This window comes from Scomber scombrus, chromosome 7, assembly GCF_963691925.1.
Source record: "Scomber scombrus chromosome 7, fScoSco1.1, whole genome shotgun sequence".
In the NCBI taxonomy this organism is placed as follows: domain Eukaryota; kingdom Metazoa; phylum Chordata; class Actinopteri; order Scombriformes; family Scombridae; genus Scomber; species Scomber scombrus.
In genome coordinates, this window is record NC_084976.1 from 677,549 (window position 1) to 696,006 (window position 18,458).

The 18,458-nt window shown below is 42.1% G+C and overlaps 1 protein-coding gene across 1 annotated transcript in view; it reads right to left on the reverse strand.

Moving 5' to 3' along the window:
* The window catches only part of adcy3a (adenylate cyclase 3a), a 33,047-nt gene that overhangs the window by 7,619 nt on the left and 6,970 nt on the right, over positions 1-18,458 (reverse strand). Inside the window, exons 2-12 of the mRNA XM_062422337.1 lie at positions 16,719-16,849; positions 16,395-16,506; positions 12,155-12,282; positions 11,284-11,442; positions 8,041-8,206; positions 7,703-7,822; positions 6,937-7,079; positions 5,817-5,978; positions 5,328-5,415; positions 3,299-3,415; positions 2,838-3,121 (exon numbers count right to left, since the gene is read on the reverse strand). Of these exons, the coding sequence (XP_062278321.1) occupies positions 2,838-3,121; positions 3,299-3,415; positions 5,328-5,415; positions 5,817-5,978; positions 6,937-7,079; positions 7,703-7,822; positions 8,041-8,206; positions 11,284-11,442; positions 12,155-12,282; positions 16,395-16,506; positions 16,719-16,849 (1,610 nt within the window). The remainder of the gene's footprint in view (positions 1-2,837; positions 3,122-3,298; positions 3,416-5,327; positions 5,416-5,816; positions 5,979-6,936; positions 7,080-7,702; positions 7,823-8,040; positions 8,207-11,283; positions 11,443-12,154; positions 12,283-16,394; positions 16,507-16,718; positions 16,850-18,458) is intronic.

Consider the following 18,458-nt stretch of genomic DNA (forward strand, 5'->3'; position numbering starts at 1 on the left):
TGACCATTAGAAGATCCCTTCATCATGTTTACTGTAATGATTCCTCCTGTTCATACTGACCATTAGAAGATCCCTTCATAATGTTTACTGTAATGATTCCTCCTGTTCATACTGACCATTAGAAGATCCCTTCATAATGTTTACTGTAATGATTCCTCCTGTTCATACTGACCATTAGAAGATCCCTTCATCATGTTTACTGTAATGATTCCTCCTGTTCATACTGACCATTAGAAGATCTCTTCATAATGTTTACTGTAATGATTCCTCCTGTTCATACTGACCATTAGAAGATCCCTTCATCATGTTTACAATGGAAGAGATCCACAGTCCTCTTTTAAAAATGTAGCCTATTTGAAGCTAATATTAATCAATCAATCAATCTTTATTTATATAGTATCAAATCGCAACAAAAGTCATCTCAAGGAACTTTACACATAGAGCAGGTCTAGACTGTACTCTTTAATTTAAATTAAAATAATATAAAAAATAAATAAAGAGGAGAGAGAGAGAGACAAAGGAAAATATGAAACTTCAACAAACTGAACTTTAAGGGAAATTGCGAATCTGTGTGTAAAAAGGGGCCAGCCCGTTCTGTTTGAGAAAACTGTCCACTTTTAACATTGACAGGACCATGCTGACCTTGTTTTATCGTGCTTTTATAGAATCGGTTTTATCTTCCTGTCTTGTTTCATGGTTTGGAAACGTGTCCTTCAAAAACTAAAATAGTTTACACCAAATCGTGAAATGGTCGAGGAAACTGATTGGAGAGTCTCAGCTTTATCCAGAATCCCTGTACAGCAGATAATTACAGAGGATAGCTGGCTCTATTTTAAAAGATAACTCCAACCCTCTTAATGGAGAGTTTGAGCTGCTCCCATCAGGACGGATGTTTATGGTACCTGCTTGGATACAAAAACAGCTTTGTACCATCAGCCATCAGTGCTATTAACAAGTGAAAGAAACTGCTACATTTAACATGATTTATGTTTACATGTTTTGTATTGTTTCTTTTATCTTTTTTTTTTACTAATGGCACATATTTTATCTCTTAACTTGGTTTTACGTATCTTATGTTTTTATCGACTTTTTATTTTTCTTATTTATTTTTATTTGTATTTTTTATTCTTGTATCTGGATTTCTTGGGGCCGTTCTTCTTCTTTTGTCTTTTTAGTCTGAGCACTGTCGTCACTTTGTCTAACGTGTTCTTGTCCTGTACTACTACTTGACATCACCCGCAAAAAATGTGCAAGCTGATCTACTAACACAAACTGAGGTTTGCGTCTTTCAACTGTGCAAGATAATACACTCTGTCCATTTAGTACATTTACCATAATGAATATGTAATATGAAGCGTTTTAACCCCAGTGTGCAAAATACAGGGAGGAGAAAATGTAAATATGTTATTTAACACACACATTGTGATTTACCAAACCTGAAGGTATTATTTCTGATGATAACTGCGTCTATAAATAATAAGTTTGAAGGACAGGTATTAACCAGCTGTAACTGTAGAGAGGAGGAGACGGAGGCACAATGACAGAATACACACAGGAAGGAGTTTTTACACCTGTGTTAATATTTTGGAATATTTGTGGTTTTACTAACAGCATTGACTTTGTCACAAATACTCTCCATATATGGGTTTTTCTGGTAATATTAGTTGTTGTTATAACTCAATATATTAGTTAACCTCTTCCACTAGAACCTGATCACATTTCATTTTGTACTTGCAGCTTTCTGCTCGTCCAAACTCTCCATAAAGACACAAAACCCTCATTTAAATACTGCTGTCTGCACCCTGTTGCACCTGTTTTCATTTACAGTTATTCTTAGTAGATCACCTGCAAAACGCACGCAAACGAGACACGCAATCTATTGCACCGTGCACGCAATTTAGTACCCACTATTTGGGATCTTAGTACATCAGGCCCCATGAGGGAATTTGATGCTAAAAAGACTGTAAATGTGTCAGATATCACTTGATATGACTAACTCAGGGCGCACTCTCACTAGGGCCAGTTGTTCCGTACCGTGCTGAAGCACGAATCTCCCCCCCTCCCCTGTCCCCCGCTGACCCGCACTCACATTACCTCAAACCCAAGAGTACTCAGGCACGGTTGCCTCTGACACATTGCGCAAAAACATATAGACAGTTTACTCTCATAAAACATGAACAGGTGTGTGTTGGCGTGCTGTGCGCTGGTAAAACACAACACAGCTGATCAATTAACACAACGCACTATGATTAAAAAGTGCAAGCTTGTTCTTCTGAGTCATGCCTGTGTAGTATGCAGTACTAGATACTGGTGTAAAAAAGACTCTAGTAAAAGCAGACGTACTGATTCAACTCTTTACTCCAGTAAAAGTAAGACTTAGTTTAATGACTTAGAAGTCGCCAAATGACTTTAACGAATTTTGTTGGTTTATATAATGCAGATTAGTAAAATATTACTTTTATGAGGGTCACGGTACGATCGCCTAGTGTGAGTACGCCCTCAGACTGATGAAGCTCAATAGAAGCTGATCATCTACTTTATAATGACTGTGTGGACACACTGTGGATTTAGTCCTCCATGACTTCCATTGAAAGCTCATGTGATGGAGATCTTTTAATAGTCAGTATGAACAGGAGGAATGATTACAGAGAGGAAAACCTCTTTACTGTTCATATGGACACCTGACTGCTGCTTTAAGACACGATTGAAAAATTGTGAATCTGTTCTTTAAGATATTGAACACATAATGACACATAATGAAACTTAGATTTGAGTTTGAATCCTGGTTCATTTTTTCAATTGACTGTTAGTCTTCATTGTTACACAATAGTCCTCACCTGTAGTCCTTGAAGCGAGCCATGTCATAGCAGTCGAAGATGTCCCTCCAGCTGTAGATGTTTACGATGCCTGTGGCCACTGTGATGAGCAGCATCAGTGTGAGCTTGACCATGTGACTGACTTGAACGAGCATAGTGGTGGCCATGAGTGCCAGCACAGCAATGAAACTGTAATATTTGGGGTTGTCCAGGCAACTATTAGGGCCAGACCATGTGGAGGAGGAGGAGGAGGAGGGAGCCACTGTGGTGCTGACTGAATCTGGGGCTCGAGGCAGACAACTCAGCTAGACAGTGGAGAGACACAAAGTCATGAACTCAGTGCTATAATTATTAATATTACAATTATTCCTAAAAAGTGCTCTATGAATGGGGTGAACTTGGTATAAATTTCATAACTAGTACAAAATACACACACTGGTTTAACCTTTTGTGGCTGTAAGAAAAAGAAAAGAGCAGCTCACCATATCCATGATGTCAGCCATGGTGAGGATGAAGATGGCTGCCATGGCCCAGGTGTTACGAGCCCAGCGGGTGTGGTCTATCCAGGTGGAAAAAGACACCAGCTTCTTGGGAAAGACCTTAGACAAACATTGTTTGAATGACTCATTATAACATGGTGTGTTCACACTGAAGAACTATACTCTAGAAACAACAGTGATTAATCCTAAAGCAGACTGAAAGACTTCTGCAAGTATGTCAGCAGTATGGTGCTGGGATGTGTGTGTGGTCTCTGAACACTTTGACTGCAGAGTTCAGTCAGCAGTTATGTCACATCATATTTGAGCTCAGCAGATGTCTAATCTTCTTCAGATTCTCGTCTTTCATTTTGTTGACGTTTAGGAGGTGTATGTTTTCTATAGTCATTCATACTGCCTCGGACAAGTCTGCAGCTTTTCTTTAAATGCTGTTTTTTTCGATCATGTTGAATGGCTGCATCTGTTTGGCTATACAGCGAGTTAAGCTATCTGTCAACATGCTGTCACGTTTCTATTTGCACTGTAGAGAAGGCCACTCCCTGTCTAACTGCAGTTTTAGTTCCCAGTTCAGAAAAGTGGAAGAGATGGGTATGTATTAGATGAGATGTTAGGTTAGTTTTTTTTAATTAAAAAAATCAGTTCCATAATTTCTTGACTTAAGTGGCTGATATTTTTTGAAATAGTGGCATCAAACATGTCATTTCATTAGGGTGTGAAGTGATGCACACAGGGTACAGGTGAATATGTCAAATCTATACACCTCCTTTCCAGCAGATATTTTGACTTGATATAGCAGGTAAAACACAGCTGGAATAACATAATGATGACTCCATTCCATTTGGTTTGTTTAGCCAAACTCACATAGCAGAGCCCGGGACCTGGGACAGCTTCATGTGTTTTTGCTGCTATGACATGTGAACTTGTGTGCTCTGAAGAACGTCTGTGGCTGGTGACAGTGTACAGTGTGATGATCACATGCACACGTGCCTCTGTTAATGGACTGTGTGGACTTCATGGGCTCGTGACACTGTCAGATTTGATTTAATATTGATCAGTACTGAGGAGCCTGAAGCATTAGTTACAGTGACTCTGCATTTTCACATGCCATGTAATTGACTGCATGACTGTGTGCCTGTTGCTGATTGACCAGAGATGAGTGCCTGTGAGGGACACAGCAGCACTCAATACTGCTGGATATCAATGCAATAATATCAATCTGAATTTCCATCATACGGCTGAATCAAAAGTTCTCCTCCATATCAAACTCACAGCATATGCTATACAAAGGCTGGCAACTACACCACCATGCGGCTCTTCGTGAGAATAGACAGCACTATTATTAAATGTATTAGAATATATATACAACAAACTGAAATAAATGTTTTATATTGTTACCATAAAGGTGCACATTCACTTATCTGGAGCCTATGGTAGCAATATTTTGCAATGTGACAGTGTCTAGATTCTAGACCAAGGACTTTAAAGGGGCCTTTCAACATTTTTGGAAATACACTAATTTGCATCCTTTGTAGCACTGAGATGAAATATCAGTCTGGCTACAGTGTGGGTTTCCTGATGCAGTCTGCCAGGCACAATGGTACAAACCTGGCAGCCTCACTGTAGTGAAATGACTTCAGGAAGCTATAAGGTCACTGCATCCGACTGTTGTTCACAAACAAATAGCTTTAGCTTGTAACTCTCCAAGGTAGCATTTGTGTATTTCGGAATCTTGTAATAACAGTGAGGCAGCCGGGTTTGGTGCCATTATGTCTGCACAGAGACCAAAACCAAACCTGTGCCCACACCACATCAGGCAGCCTGCACTATAGCCGGAGATTCTGCACAGATAGATAAACTGTTGTTCTTTATGAAATAGTTCCAGCATGTTATTGACCCAGTAATGTGCTGCAGCCTATAGTCATAGGGCTACAGGTTGCATTAATTATGAGTACAAGTAGTAAAAACATGAGAAAACAAACACATATAAAAGGTATAAACATGTGTAGGAACTCACTCTAGGGAAGATGGCAGCCAGAGAACAGATTGTCAGGATTAGCAGCAGGACTTCTCCCACTGCAAAGGTGATGTAGTTTGCAATCAGCCTGTTCCACAACACATCAACACAGAGCAAGAGACAGAGACTGTGAAAGATATACACAGCACTGAGAGTCCAGACTGTCTAACACACATCAGTGTTAATACTGCAGAGAGCAGTGTTACAGGCAAACTGTAACACATCTGTCTACACATTGTAGAAATGATGGATACAATGTTTGAGATCCCAAGAGTGGAGGATCTCTCGCAGCATAGGGGAACCAGTAAGACTAGTAAAATGAAAAGGATCATTTGAATGTAATGTAATCTATGTAATGTATAATTTGTGTCAATTTGTTTTCTTTTGCTCTCTGGGTGTCTCAGCCAGATCAAACATGGCCACATAACAAATGAATAAAAAACATTTTGAAACAGTGTGAGGAGACCACTGCTGGCCTTGTGAACTGACCAGGGGTCTATGAGTGCCTCCATAGTTGCAGTGAAGAGCAGGACCACACAGGAGCAGGAGAAGGCAGCTCCACTCTGCTTCTCCTTCTCTACTGAGTAACGAGTCTCCAGCTCCGGATCCACAAACCTCAGGGAGAGTCGGTTGGTGTGTTTCCCCTTCAGACTGATGACACAAGACAACCTCAGCATTTATATCAAAAGTTAAAAGGCGACATCTGAGCATGTATGGGTTTATATTTATATTCTGGAGTTTTACTGGACTATCTGTCTGAGGCTGTTTTAGCTCGTATCTCTTTAAGGCCTCCCTCCTGATGAGCCCACTCTGTTCTTACACAAACAATAGTAGTAGAATGTCACTTTACTCAAAAAGGAATCTTCTTTAATACATTAGTACATGTAAGAGCTAAACTCTGATCAGATATAAGTGAGTGAACAAGGTTAACAACCCTTACGAGTACCGAGGAAGTAGAGGTTAACTTTGCCAACACAGTGTTCACAGCAGGTGAAGTCATGGCTTCTGACTTTCAGGGAGCATTTTATGAATGACAGAAAAATCACAGAAAGCTAAATATGTTCACTTTAAATATGAGTATTACATTATCTACAGTTTACCTGATATTGTTATACATTTTTCAGTAACAGTAGTAGGAAATCTACTGCTACAATATATTGGTACACCACAAAAAACTGATGCAAATTTACTTAGTATCCAAGTCAACCTGCTGCGTGGATTTGTGGGGCTGTTAACTAACTTTACTTGGTACTTTAAAACTCATCAAATATCTGCTCAATGTCATAATTGTTGTATTTCAGAAGTCTTTTCAGAAATAAAAACATGCTTTTATGAAATTTAGTTTAGTTTAAGTTAATCTGTCACTTCCAACAAACCCAGCCCAATTCATTAGTGGTTTACAACAGGAGGAGGGTGCTGCCCTTCAGCAGAAACCAGTAAAGCTATCAGAATTCTTAGCAGCAGCAAATGAGAAATCTAAATAAAATCTGAAAGTCAAAAGACAGAAAGAGAGAAAGAGAGACAGGGAGGTGGCTCAGTGATGACTAATCTGATTAGCATCTAAAACAAAGTAAAGCGGATGGTTCTAACAGCCAGGCTCTTGACTTACGCTTGGACTGTCTCTCTCTCCAGCAGAGCCTCATTGAGCAGTTTGTTGAGCTCCTGTTCGTTCTCCTGAGCATCAATCACTCTTTCAGCCAGGTCACGCAGCCGCAGCCTTCGTCGGGGGTTAGGAAAAGATGGGTTCACCACCTTCAGTCCCACAAAGAGAAAGGTGGAGAATGGAACATCTCTATCTAATATAATATTTGCATCAGTGGCACATCAGTTGTGTCAGTCAGCTAGTCTGTTAATCTAACATGTCACTCCACAGCAAAAAAAACTTTTGATATGTTGATAATTCCTTCTGTTTAAGTGCTACTGCCAAATGTCCCTAAATACACAGGACATATCCAAATCTAATGAAGTGACTGCCATGACGATGATGGAATAAATGATCTCATAATAATTTAATGAATGTGCTCAGCAAATTTCATGGCAGTCAGCCCAAAGGAACCGACCTTCTCTACATACTGAACATTCTGTTAAGTTTAAGTTTAAGGTGTTGTTTGTCCACACTAAATAAACTGTGACCAAGCCTTATTGAGCCGGAGGTGATCTCTGTGCAAAAGTTACACAAACATTGACTTTACTTTATAATCCAGGCCATTCCACTGAAGGGACTGGTTTTGGTCCAGATGTTGATCTGACCATAAAATGATCAGTATTTGGACATTCCAACACTTTTGAATTGGGAGTTGTCTTCTGCCAGCCACCAGTGGGACAACTATCTACATGACTCTGTAATCTAAGTAATGACTGCAGTCTTTGGTTACCCTTGTGTCCAGTTCTTCAGGTTCCTCTGGTGTGGTGCAGGCTGTATTTACACTGCCGTTACATTCTGTGGTGTTGATTAACAGCGGGGAGTTTCCATTGGAAGAGGTTACAGACAGCTTCTGATGTGAAACAAGAAGAACAGGAAGTACAGTGAATGATGGTTATTAAAAGTTATTCATTGAAAGGCTTTTCATTTCTTCTTTTTCACATTCCTTAATATTCTGAAGGTTAAAGACTTTACATGTAACATTTCATCAGTTTCCCTGTGTTTCAGCTGCCTGAATATGTTTGAATATCCAAATATTTGCAGTGTGGGTGTGTGGCAGATTTGACTCACTACACCATTGATGCCATTCTTTCCCAAAGGTCCTTTAGGAACAACCACCAGGTAGGTCTCGATGCCCCTCTCCCTCAGGTAGTCACAGCGGTCACCTCCATTCCCTGGCTCCACATCAAACTCTCCATGAAGACACTCCATGGTGCTCTGTGAGATGTGGACACGACTGGTCCACACATAGAGAGGGGTCAAAGGTCAGACAACTTACTGATCTACAAAATACCATGAAAGAGCTTCTGTAGACTTGATGGAGCCCTGGAAGAATTCCTTAATCTTCTGAAAATAAGGTATAACATTGCTAGAACATATTATGCTATACTCAGTCAAATTACATCCATTCATTTAAAATGTAGACATAATAGGCTTGACGTCCACACCTCTTATTATTATTAGCAGTCATATTTCTATGATTATACAAAGTTAGCAGTGACCATAGTGAAGCATTTAACAGATAGAGCCAGAACTTTTTTTTCAGGAGTAGTTGGAGACCAAAACAGAAATACAGGGACAGTTAATACTGGACTTCAGTCATCAGGTGGACAGAAATACAACTCATATACAATGCATCATAACCTTCTGTGTGTGCTGGATGTGTAAACAGACTGTTTATTAACACATTTGTCATATTAACTATATGTGGCCGATAGATCCCAGCTTTGAATTTATACCATGTTCCATATACTTTCTTGTCATTCAAACAAAATGAAACTACGGACAGTTTGACTCTTGTAATGTTAACTCACCATGAACTATCAAATAAGTGAAATGACTCCTGTAGAAGCCATTACTGCATCTGATTTCAACTTCATGAAAATTAGGTAATTTTTGACATCACCTGCAATGTAATATGGGATTAGTTGTCGATGCCCTGTTCCTTCCTTGTACACTAAAATGCTTTGTAATTTCTTGGGTATTTATATTTTTTATACACAGGTCTGATGCTACACACCTGGGAGACTCCTTTTACCCCCAGTGGCTTCATCAAGAGAAGAGCAGTCTAGAAGAAGCCAAAAGAAGTCTACCAGTCAGACTGCTGATATCACCATCAATGAGCCTTGTGGCATGACTCTGCATTAGGTAGGTGATACAGAGACCCATTTACACCTGCTATTAACATGTGACATGTGTCCGGATAATAATCTCTGATCCATGGGACTCTGCATTTGTATTTAAATGCATTGTTGTTTTGATCATTGTCTCAAATCAGCTGGGCGGAGCTGGAAGACTAGAAGCCGCAAAGCAGCTGGACCAGACTCTGTGTCTCCATCCACCCTGAAGCATTGTGATGTCCAGCTGTCTCTGCTGTTCACAAATATATTCAACACTTCACGTGAGACATGCCACATGCAGCCTGCTTCAAATTTTCCACCATCATATCTGTCCCCATAAAACTAAGGACCACATGACTTCAACACTACAGACCTATCATTGTGACCATCTCTTGTCGTGAAGTCCTTTGAGTGCCTTGTACTGTCCCACCTCAAATCCATCACAGACCCACTCCTGGATCTCTTGCAGTTTGGCTACAGAGCCAACAAGTCTGTAGACAACCGAGTCAATATGGCCCACCACTTCATCTAGCACCTGGACTCTTCAGGAGCCTTTGTCAGGATCCTGTTTGTGGACTGTAGCTCTGCCTTTAACACCATCATCCCAGTTCTTCTGCAGGACAAGCTCTCTAAGCTTAATGTACCTGCCTCCACCGACAGGTGGATCACAGACTTCCTGTCTGACAGGAAGCAGAATGTGAAGATGGGAAATCATGTCACTGACTCTCTGACCATCAGCACCAAGGTTGCACCCTTTCTCCACTTCTCTACTCCCTGTATACAAACATCTGCACCTTTACTCACCAGTCAGTCAACCTCTTGAAGGTTGTAGGCGACACCACCCTCACTGGGCTCATCTGTTGTGGGGATGAGACCACCTACACGTGGGAGGTTGACCATCTGGTGACTTGGTGTGGACAAAACAACTTGGAGCTCAACGCTCTGAAGAGAGTCGAGATGATTGTGGAATTCAGAAAGAACCCAGCCCCACCCGCCCCCATCACATGTCAATGATGGTGCACTTCTACACCGCCATCATTGAGTCCATTCTCACCTCCTTCACTGCCAAGGATCAGGGCATACTGCAGCCACGCAGATGATAATCTGCTGTGTGGAGAATTGACAACCTGCCATCGCTCCACACCCCCCGCACGCCTCCAGGACACTGAGGCGAGCAGGAAAGATCATGACTGACCCCTCCCACCGCAGACATGAACTCTTTCAAACACTCCTCTCCAGCAAGACGCTGAGACCAAAACCTTACACCACAAGAACAGTTTCTTCTGGACTGCAGCTGACCTCCTCAACCCAGGACCCCCACTGACACAGACTCTATATCCCTCATAGACACTACATGTTATATTAACCTCAAATCTATAATCTTACATTGCAATTTTATGCTATAAATTTGGTCACACTGTACAGATTGCATTTACATCTGCTGAGAACTGATCACGATGTGAACCCAACCACCTCCAAATCTATCTGGCTGATCTGGAAACATGAAGGTCACAATCTCTGCTCAATGGACATTATACAACTGGTTGTCCAGGCTCTCTGTATGCGCAATTTTCTATAAATGTGTTTTTTGGGGTTTTTTTTGGCAAATTATTTGTTGTCCGATTTCTTTTTTTTCTTTTTTTATACTGTAACTGCATTGCTGCTGTCTTGGCCAGTTATCCCTTGTAAAAGAGATCTGTGATCTGAATGGGACTAACTTGGTTAAATAAAAGCTAAATAAATAAATAAGAAAATCATATTTACACCTGCATTAACATATATTTTTCTTTATCCAGTTCTGCAGCTACAGGTGAGTCAAACCTGATCCTCGAGCTCAGGGACACACAACACACTCACAAGGAACACACAGGAACATTCTCATGTTAAACTTACTTGTGTCAGGTGGAAGGTGAAGGTGACATTCTCAGATTTCTCACAGTAACGTTATACTTAACCTGTGGTGATTAATAAAGCTAGCTCTATCTATTATAATTCAACTGATAGCTATGTTCAGTTCACATATGGAAATCCTTAATTCAGTAGTTTTAGATTTCAAAGCCAGTATCCAACCCAGGCACACTGACATACATGGGCTAAAAGCAACACACAGACTGAATGATTTGAAAGATGAGAATGATGTAAACAGTGTACCAATAGTGGATTGATGTACTGCTCATTTCATGTCTGTTCTTACCCTGGTATACCTCCAGCTTCCATTTTGTTGGCTACAGTGACATCAGTGGACCAGACGTCATACTGCCAGCGTTTCTGACCCAGCACTCCCCCCAGGACTGTTCCACTGTGGACTCCAACCCGCATGTCAACATCTGTCTGGGTTTTCTCCCGGACATACCTTTGGTTGTTTTGGAAGCATTAAATACAATTAAAAATACAAATGTTAGTTTTTATTTTGGTGTGTGTGAGAGGAGAGGACAGAGAGAACAGAGCTTTCTCTATCAGTGTTCACTAGTAGAGACTGACTCATCCAAACACTAGTTTGTATTCATTTCAATTTGAGTCAAATTTTGGATGGAATTATTTTAAATACCGAGTTGAACTGAAGAGTCTTTTGCCACACACAAGTATGCATTACTTGTAAAAAGGCAGAATAGAAACCTTGTTACTTGTATACAATACAGAGACACTAAGAGAAATCTAGCTGGGGAAACCAGGTTTCTCTAATCCTCTACCCTGATTACAGTAACCGGATTTCTGGTTTATATGGCATTTATGAAATCAGCTTACTGGAGAAAAGTGACTGTAACCTGTTTATCTAACTGCATGTAAACACACTGAGTGATATATCTCTTTTAATGCATCATGAGACACTAACACTGAAAGAAATCTCTTGAGGCACACTTGTGTGGATTCTGACCAAAATGTAGCATCAGAATCAATTTGAGGTTAATGACCTCTCATTGCAAACCAGTGTTCACTTTATTTCACAGCTGTAGTCCACAGAAAAATCAATGTTTAGTCCATCAGAGCGATCAATTCCACACAGACCATGTGACTGACACTGACTGATCTTTTATATCACAGGTCGGCATCATAGCTGTACTCACGAGATGGCCTCCACCATGGCCAGGCCCATCATGATGGAGCAGGCAGCATGGTCCTCCCTGTAGTCTGGCAGCCCACAGATGCAGTAGTAGCAGTCTCCTAGGATCTTAATCCTCAGCTGGTGATATTTCTGACAGAGCATATAATGTTTAGTCAGAGAGATGGACCCAAGAATGTACACAGAGTTCAACTGTGTATGGTGAGAAATATGCCTCAAGTGTCTGATGGATTCATCTGTCGGACTGTGATCAGCAAAGATACACACTGACTTTATTTGACTGGATTAGGGCCTAATCGATACTGGACATTAGGGGTCGATGCTGATACAGATATTAGGGAGCAAAAACATTCTGATAACGATTCATTGGCCGATAATGTTATAATAATAATAATAATAATAACTTCGATTTATATAGCGCCTTTCAAGATACCCAAGGTCGCTTTACAAGAGTGGGAGTAGGGGGGTAGGGGCAGGGTGGGGGTTTAGGGAGGGTAGGCAAGAGAGAAGAGGTGTGTTTTGAGGTGCTTTTGGAACTGTGACAGAGAAGTAGCGGAACGGATAGGAGGGGGCAGGGTGTTCCAAAGGGTAGGGGCAATTGCACAGAAAGCCCTGTCACCAAAGGTTTTGAGTCTGGTGCGGGGAGTGGAGAGTAAGTCCTTGCTGGTGGAGCGCAGGGACCGTGACTGGGTGTACGGGTGGAGGAGGTCAGTGATGTACTTGGGTGCCAGTGAGTGAAGTGATTTGTAGGTGAGGAGGAGGATTTTGTAGCTGATGCGTTGTTTGATTGGCAGCCAGTGGAGTTTCTTGAGGATGGGGGTGATGTGCTGCCAGGGCTTGGTGTGGGTTAACACCCTGGCAGCTGAGTTCTGGACATACTGCAATCTGTCTAGGGCTTTGTTGGGCAGCCCAGACAGGACACCATTGCAGTAGTCCAGACGGGAGGTAACAAATGCATGAATAAGGGTTTCGGTGACTGAGTCGGTGAGTGACGGCCGGAGTCTTGAAATGTTACGGAGGTGAAAGAAGGCAGATTTGGAGATGCTCTGGATGTGGAAACTGAATGAGAGTGTGGGGTCCAGGATGACGCCCAGGTTCCGCACTTTGGGAGATGGGGAGGTGGGACAGCCGTCGATGACCAGGGGTGAGGTCTCCAACCTTCCTGAGCAGTGGTGCTGGGGCCACCACCATGAGCTCTGTCTTGTTGGTGTTGAGTTTCAGAAGGTTGTTGGTCATCCAGGTTTTGATATCGTGCAGACAGTTGTTGAGTTGTATTGGTGGGAGTTGTGAGGAGGGCTTGGTGCTGACGTACAGTTGGGTGTCGTGTGCGTAACAGTGGAAACTGAGTCCATGGTTGCGGATGATCTGACCGAGGGGGAGCAAGTAGATGGTAAAGAGGAGGGGGCCAAGGACAGATCCCTGGGGGACACCATGGTTAACTGTTGCAGTGGTGGAGTAGGAGCCTTGCAGAGTGATGTATTGTTTACGGTTGGAGAGGTAAGACCGGAACCAGGAGAGAGCAGTGTCGGTAAGGCCAATGAGCTCAGAGAGACGGGAGAGCAGGATGGAGTGGGAGATGGTATCGAAGGCAGCAGAGAGGTCAAGGACGATGAGGATGGAAACAAGGCCGTTGTCAGCAGCAATCAGGAGGTCGTTTGTTATTTTGATGAGGACGGTTTCGGTGCTATGATGGGGTCTGAAGCCCGATTGGAGAGGTTCAAAGAGCTCATGGTGGGACATGTGATGTTGTAGCTGGGCAGCCACTGCTCTTTCCAAGATCTTGCTCAGGAACGGAAGGTTGGAGATCGGACGGTAGTTGTTGGGGTCATCTGGGTCCAGGCCTGTCTTTTTGAGTGTTGGGGTCACGGCTGCCAACTTAAAGCTGGAGGGTACCACACCAGAGCCAAGTGAGGCGTTGATGATGTCAACCACCGGGGGGCAGATGGTGGGGAGACAGGCCTTCACCAGGGTCGTGGGTAGTGGATCCAGACTGCAGGATGAAGTCCCGGCTTTGGTCAAGAGGTCGAGGACTTGATCAGCATCCAGCAGGGAGAAGTTGGAGAGGCGGTGCTGTGGTGGGCAGGCAGAAGGATGGTACATGTCCTGCCGAGGTAGTGTGGCCGGCGGGGAGGGTGTAGATGCCTGGAGCTGCTGGTGGATGGTGGCCACTTTCTTGTGGAAAAAGTCCAGGAACCTGGAGCAGAGGTCAGCGGCGTCGGAGGGTTGCGGAGCGTCGGGAGGGTCAAGAAGGCGGTTGATGTTGGAGAAAAGCATTTTCGGATGCTTTTGTTGGCTGGTAATAAGTGTGGAGTAATGGACTGTTTTTGCCTGGGTGAGAGCCTCTTTGTAGCACTTGATGTGGTCTCTGTAGGCTTCGAGGTGGACAGTGAGGCCGGATCTTTTGTGAAGCCTCTCAAGCCGGCGCCCCGTGGACTTAAGCCTCCGCAGCTCTGGCGTAAACCAGGGAGCGGGGCGGGTGTAGGAGACCAGTTTGGTGGTGAGTGGAGCAACAGAGTCCAGGCTGAGGGCGAGGGCACTGTTATAGTGTTCCACCAAGCCGTCAGCAGTGCGGTTAGAGGGGTGGATAGCGAGGTTGGCAGCTAGGGTGTTAGCCAGCGTAGGTATACACATGCGCTTTGTGTTCCTGTATGTGATAGACCTTTTTGTAGGCTGCTTAGGGAGGGACACTGGGACAGAGAACAGGATGGCTTGGTGGTCGGAGACAGCTGGGTCCGTGCAGCAGAGATGGGAGGGGCTTAAGCCAACACAGCACACCAGGTCCAGGGTGTGCCCCTTGGCATGTGTAGGGCCCTGTACATGTTGTTTAATGTCAAAGCAGTCCAACAGTGAGAGGAAATCCACAGCGACGGAACAGCTGCTGGAGTCTACATGGATGTTAAAGTCACCCAGTATGAGAGTAGCTGGGGACATGGGGCAGACCGAGGCCAGCAGGTCCGAGAACTCCTGTAGAAAGCAGGAGGAGGCCTTCGGGGGGCGGTAGACAAGAACCACCTGGAGCTGTGTGGCACCAGACAGCATGAAGTGGAGGCACTCAAATGATGATGTTGTGACTGGGATTTCTTTTAACAGGATGTCAGTGCGGTGTATAACAGCCAGGCCGCCACCACGGCCGCAGCTGCGAGGCTTTTGGATGTAGGAATATCCAGAGGGAGTGGCTTGATTGAGTGTGATAAATTCATGGGGATTCTCCCATGCCAAGTTATGTACAGAATATATACATAAACACACATTTTTTGTTGCAATGATCCTTCAAATATAATACAATATAATGTAATAATTATAATTATGAATAATATATATATTAGGGGTGTGACGATACACTCAGCTCACGAGACGAGACGAGGTTTTAACTATATTTTTAAGAAAACTTCAATGAGGAAATACATGACTGTTCTTTTATCTAAAATTCACAAAATGGAAATTGAATTAAAATGTTTGAACTAATCATCTTGTAATGAATCACTTTAGTTCTACTTTCTAAATATATAATTATCATATGCAGTATGCAGCACTGTCAAAGGTTTCCCCATATAGATATTTTATAGATGGATCATTTTGGTATTTATGGAAATAACCATAAATACAAAAGTTAGATACAATCACAAATACTAAAAAGTAAATTGTAAAGAGTAGAAACAATTCTAATCTATAAATATAAATTAAATAAAGAATCCAATTATCACAAATTATAACATATTGCTAATAAAAAAACACAGAAATAAAAGTAAATGCAAGTAGAACAACATAAATTGTTATAATTTGGTAGTGTGACTCATTTTACTTATTGCATCATTAGGCTTCCATAGCTGCGGCTTTCAGTGTAGAGACCTGAGGTTAACCTGCTCCTCTCCTCATCTCTTACTTCTGACTGAGATCTTCTCAGCAGGTAGAAGCTGCAACAAGGTTAATGATCCACAAGTGACATTATAAAAAGAAGACCTGACGTAGGAATGATCGATAGAAAACCGATCGTGTTTTTTTTTTTTTGGTGCGCCTCTTAATTATAGCTTCACGAGACAACATTCACGTCGACGAGAAATATCGTCACGTTTCGTCTCGCGAGATCTTGCCACACCCCTAACATATATATATATATATATATAATTTGAATTAAGTAAGAGGATCAAATATACTGCCTATATAACTTTAAAAAACAAAGAACTGGAACTGGAACATGTAAATGTCATGAGATGACTGTTGTTAGTTAATAATATGAAACTCACTGCAGCCAGTTTGTCAAAGCGAGCAAAGAGCTCATTGAGTAGTTTGACCAGCTCCTGAGCGCTGCAGGATGATGACAGCTGGGTGAAGCCCACAATGTCTGCAAACAAAATACTGCACGACAACAAGAGACACACACAAGACAGCACATTAGTACAACAGAGCAGCATGCTACTACAGTTTCAGGCTCACATCATATTGTACCAGAGATTTATCAAACTGTGTGTTTCTCACTCAAAAACATCCATCAACAGCATTCATTCTACAAATAAATGTGGCACACTAAAGCAGGCCCCTGGTATCAGCTGCCTGAATATATAACGTACCTAACGTTTTCATGTCTGTACATATACATGGTGTTGAACTGCTGCATCTCTTTTTGACTGGGCTCCTTCTTCATGTCCTGCAGCATCTCATCTGCTATGTGCTTTGGAAGGATGGACAGCAGCAGACGTTCCTGTGGAGGACAGAGACAGACACATTGTGAGTATGCCACAGGAGGGTAATACACAACCAAGTTGAACCCTGTCTGGATTTTAGGGGCCGATGCTGATACAGATATTAGGGAGCAAAAAAAATGTATATAAAGGCAATGATCCTTCAATGATCTTACAGTTGAACAATAAACCAAATAATAATAAATACATTTAATTCCCACTGGTGCTGTTTCAGTTCACTGATGTCATTTTACATAATAATTATAATTAGCTATGAATAAAAAAAAACATGTATATTAAATTTAAATGAAGAAAAAAGATCAAATATACATAGTATAATATTGGCTGACCGATATATATTGGTTGGGCTCTAGACTGGATATCAGTCCAAACTAAATCCGATGATGCACCTGCCAACACCTCTAAAATCCACTAATGATCACGTTTCTTGTGCACAAACAGAAATGTAAAAAACACTATTTGAGATTTCAGGGGGGAGTCGAATGCCGAAACTATTTAAGGTTGAAAAGCAAAGATGGTGGGGCCTGTGGGGCTGCATACCACATAAGAAAGATAGAGATAGATAGATGTAAACTTTATTGATCCCCTTGGGGAAATTTAGGGTCCAGCAGCTTAATACACAAAGACATCAAAGAACAATATACTAAAACATTAAATACTAAATACTAAATACTATACAAAATAATAAATAATAAATACTAAATAAGAAGAAAAACTAAATACTATACAAAATACAAAAAATAAAATAAAATAAAAGTAAAAAATAAAAATAAACCTAAAAATATAGTGCAATACTATAACCACAACATCATGGTTCAACTCCTGACTGAAAGACCTGTGTTGCATGCCACACCCCTCTCTCTCCCTACATTTCCTGTCTCCACACTTTCTGTCATATAAAGGGAGGAAGCTTGAAAATAAAATCATCTTTAAAAAAACAGAACGGCCTCAAACTGTCAGTCAGCGTGGCTGCAGAGATCCTGCTCAGCCAGTCCCACACAGACAGACTACACTGATGTGTCAAATAAGAGAAAAGCCGTCATTACACATAGACACACACACTTGACCTGTGTCAATACATATTTAAAGCAGGCCTACACACACACACACACACACACACAGTACATGGATAGGAGTGGGGGTGGAGGGCAGCTTGGCAGCTTTCAATATTCTTATCAAAACCTGACAGAGAGGCAGAGAAGCAACAAATGGCTGAGCAGGCTGGTTCTGTGATTACAGCTGACATCGTCTCAGGAGGCTGGTTGCCACAGTAACCAGCAATATCGGATGCTCCTCTCCTTGATTGGTTGGCAGCCCGTGTTTCTTCATTAGTATTCTAGGAGTTTCTTCCACTCGTGGTTTTATCAGCCCTCTTGTTGTATTTTTTCCTCTCTCTCTCTCTCTCTCTCTCTCTCTCTCTCTCTCTCTCTCTCTCTCTCTCTCTCTCTCTCTCTCTCTCTCTCTCTCTCTCTCTCTCTCTCTCTCTCTCTCTCTCTTTCTCTCTCTCTCTCTCTCTCTCTCTCTCTCTCACACACCATCTGTTCCATAAATAGTAGTGATGGAGAATGCCAGTGGCCACAGATGTGAGGAGAGGAAGGGAGCTGACAC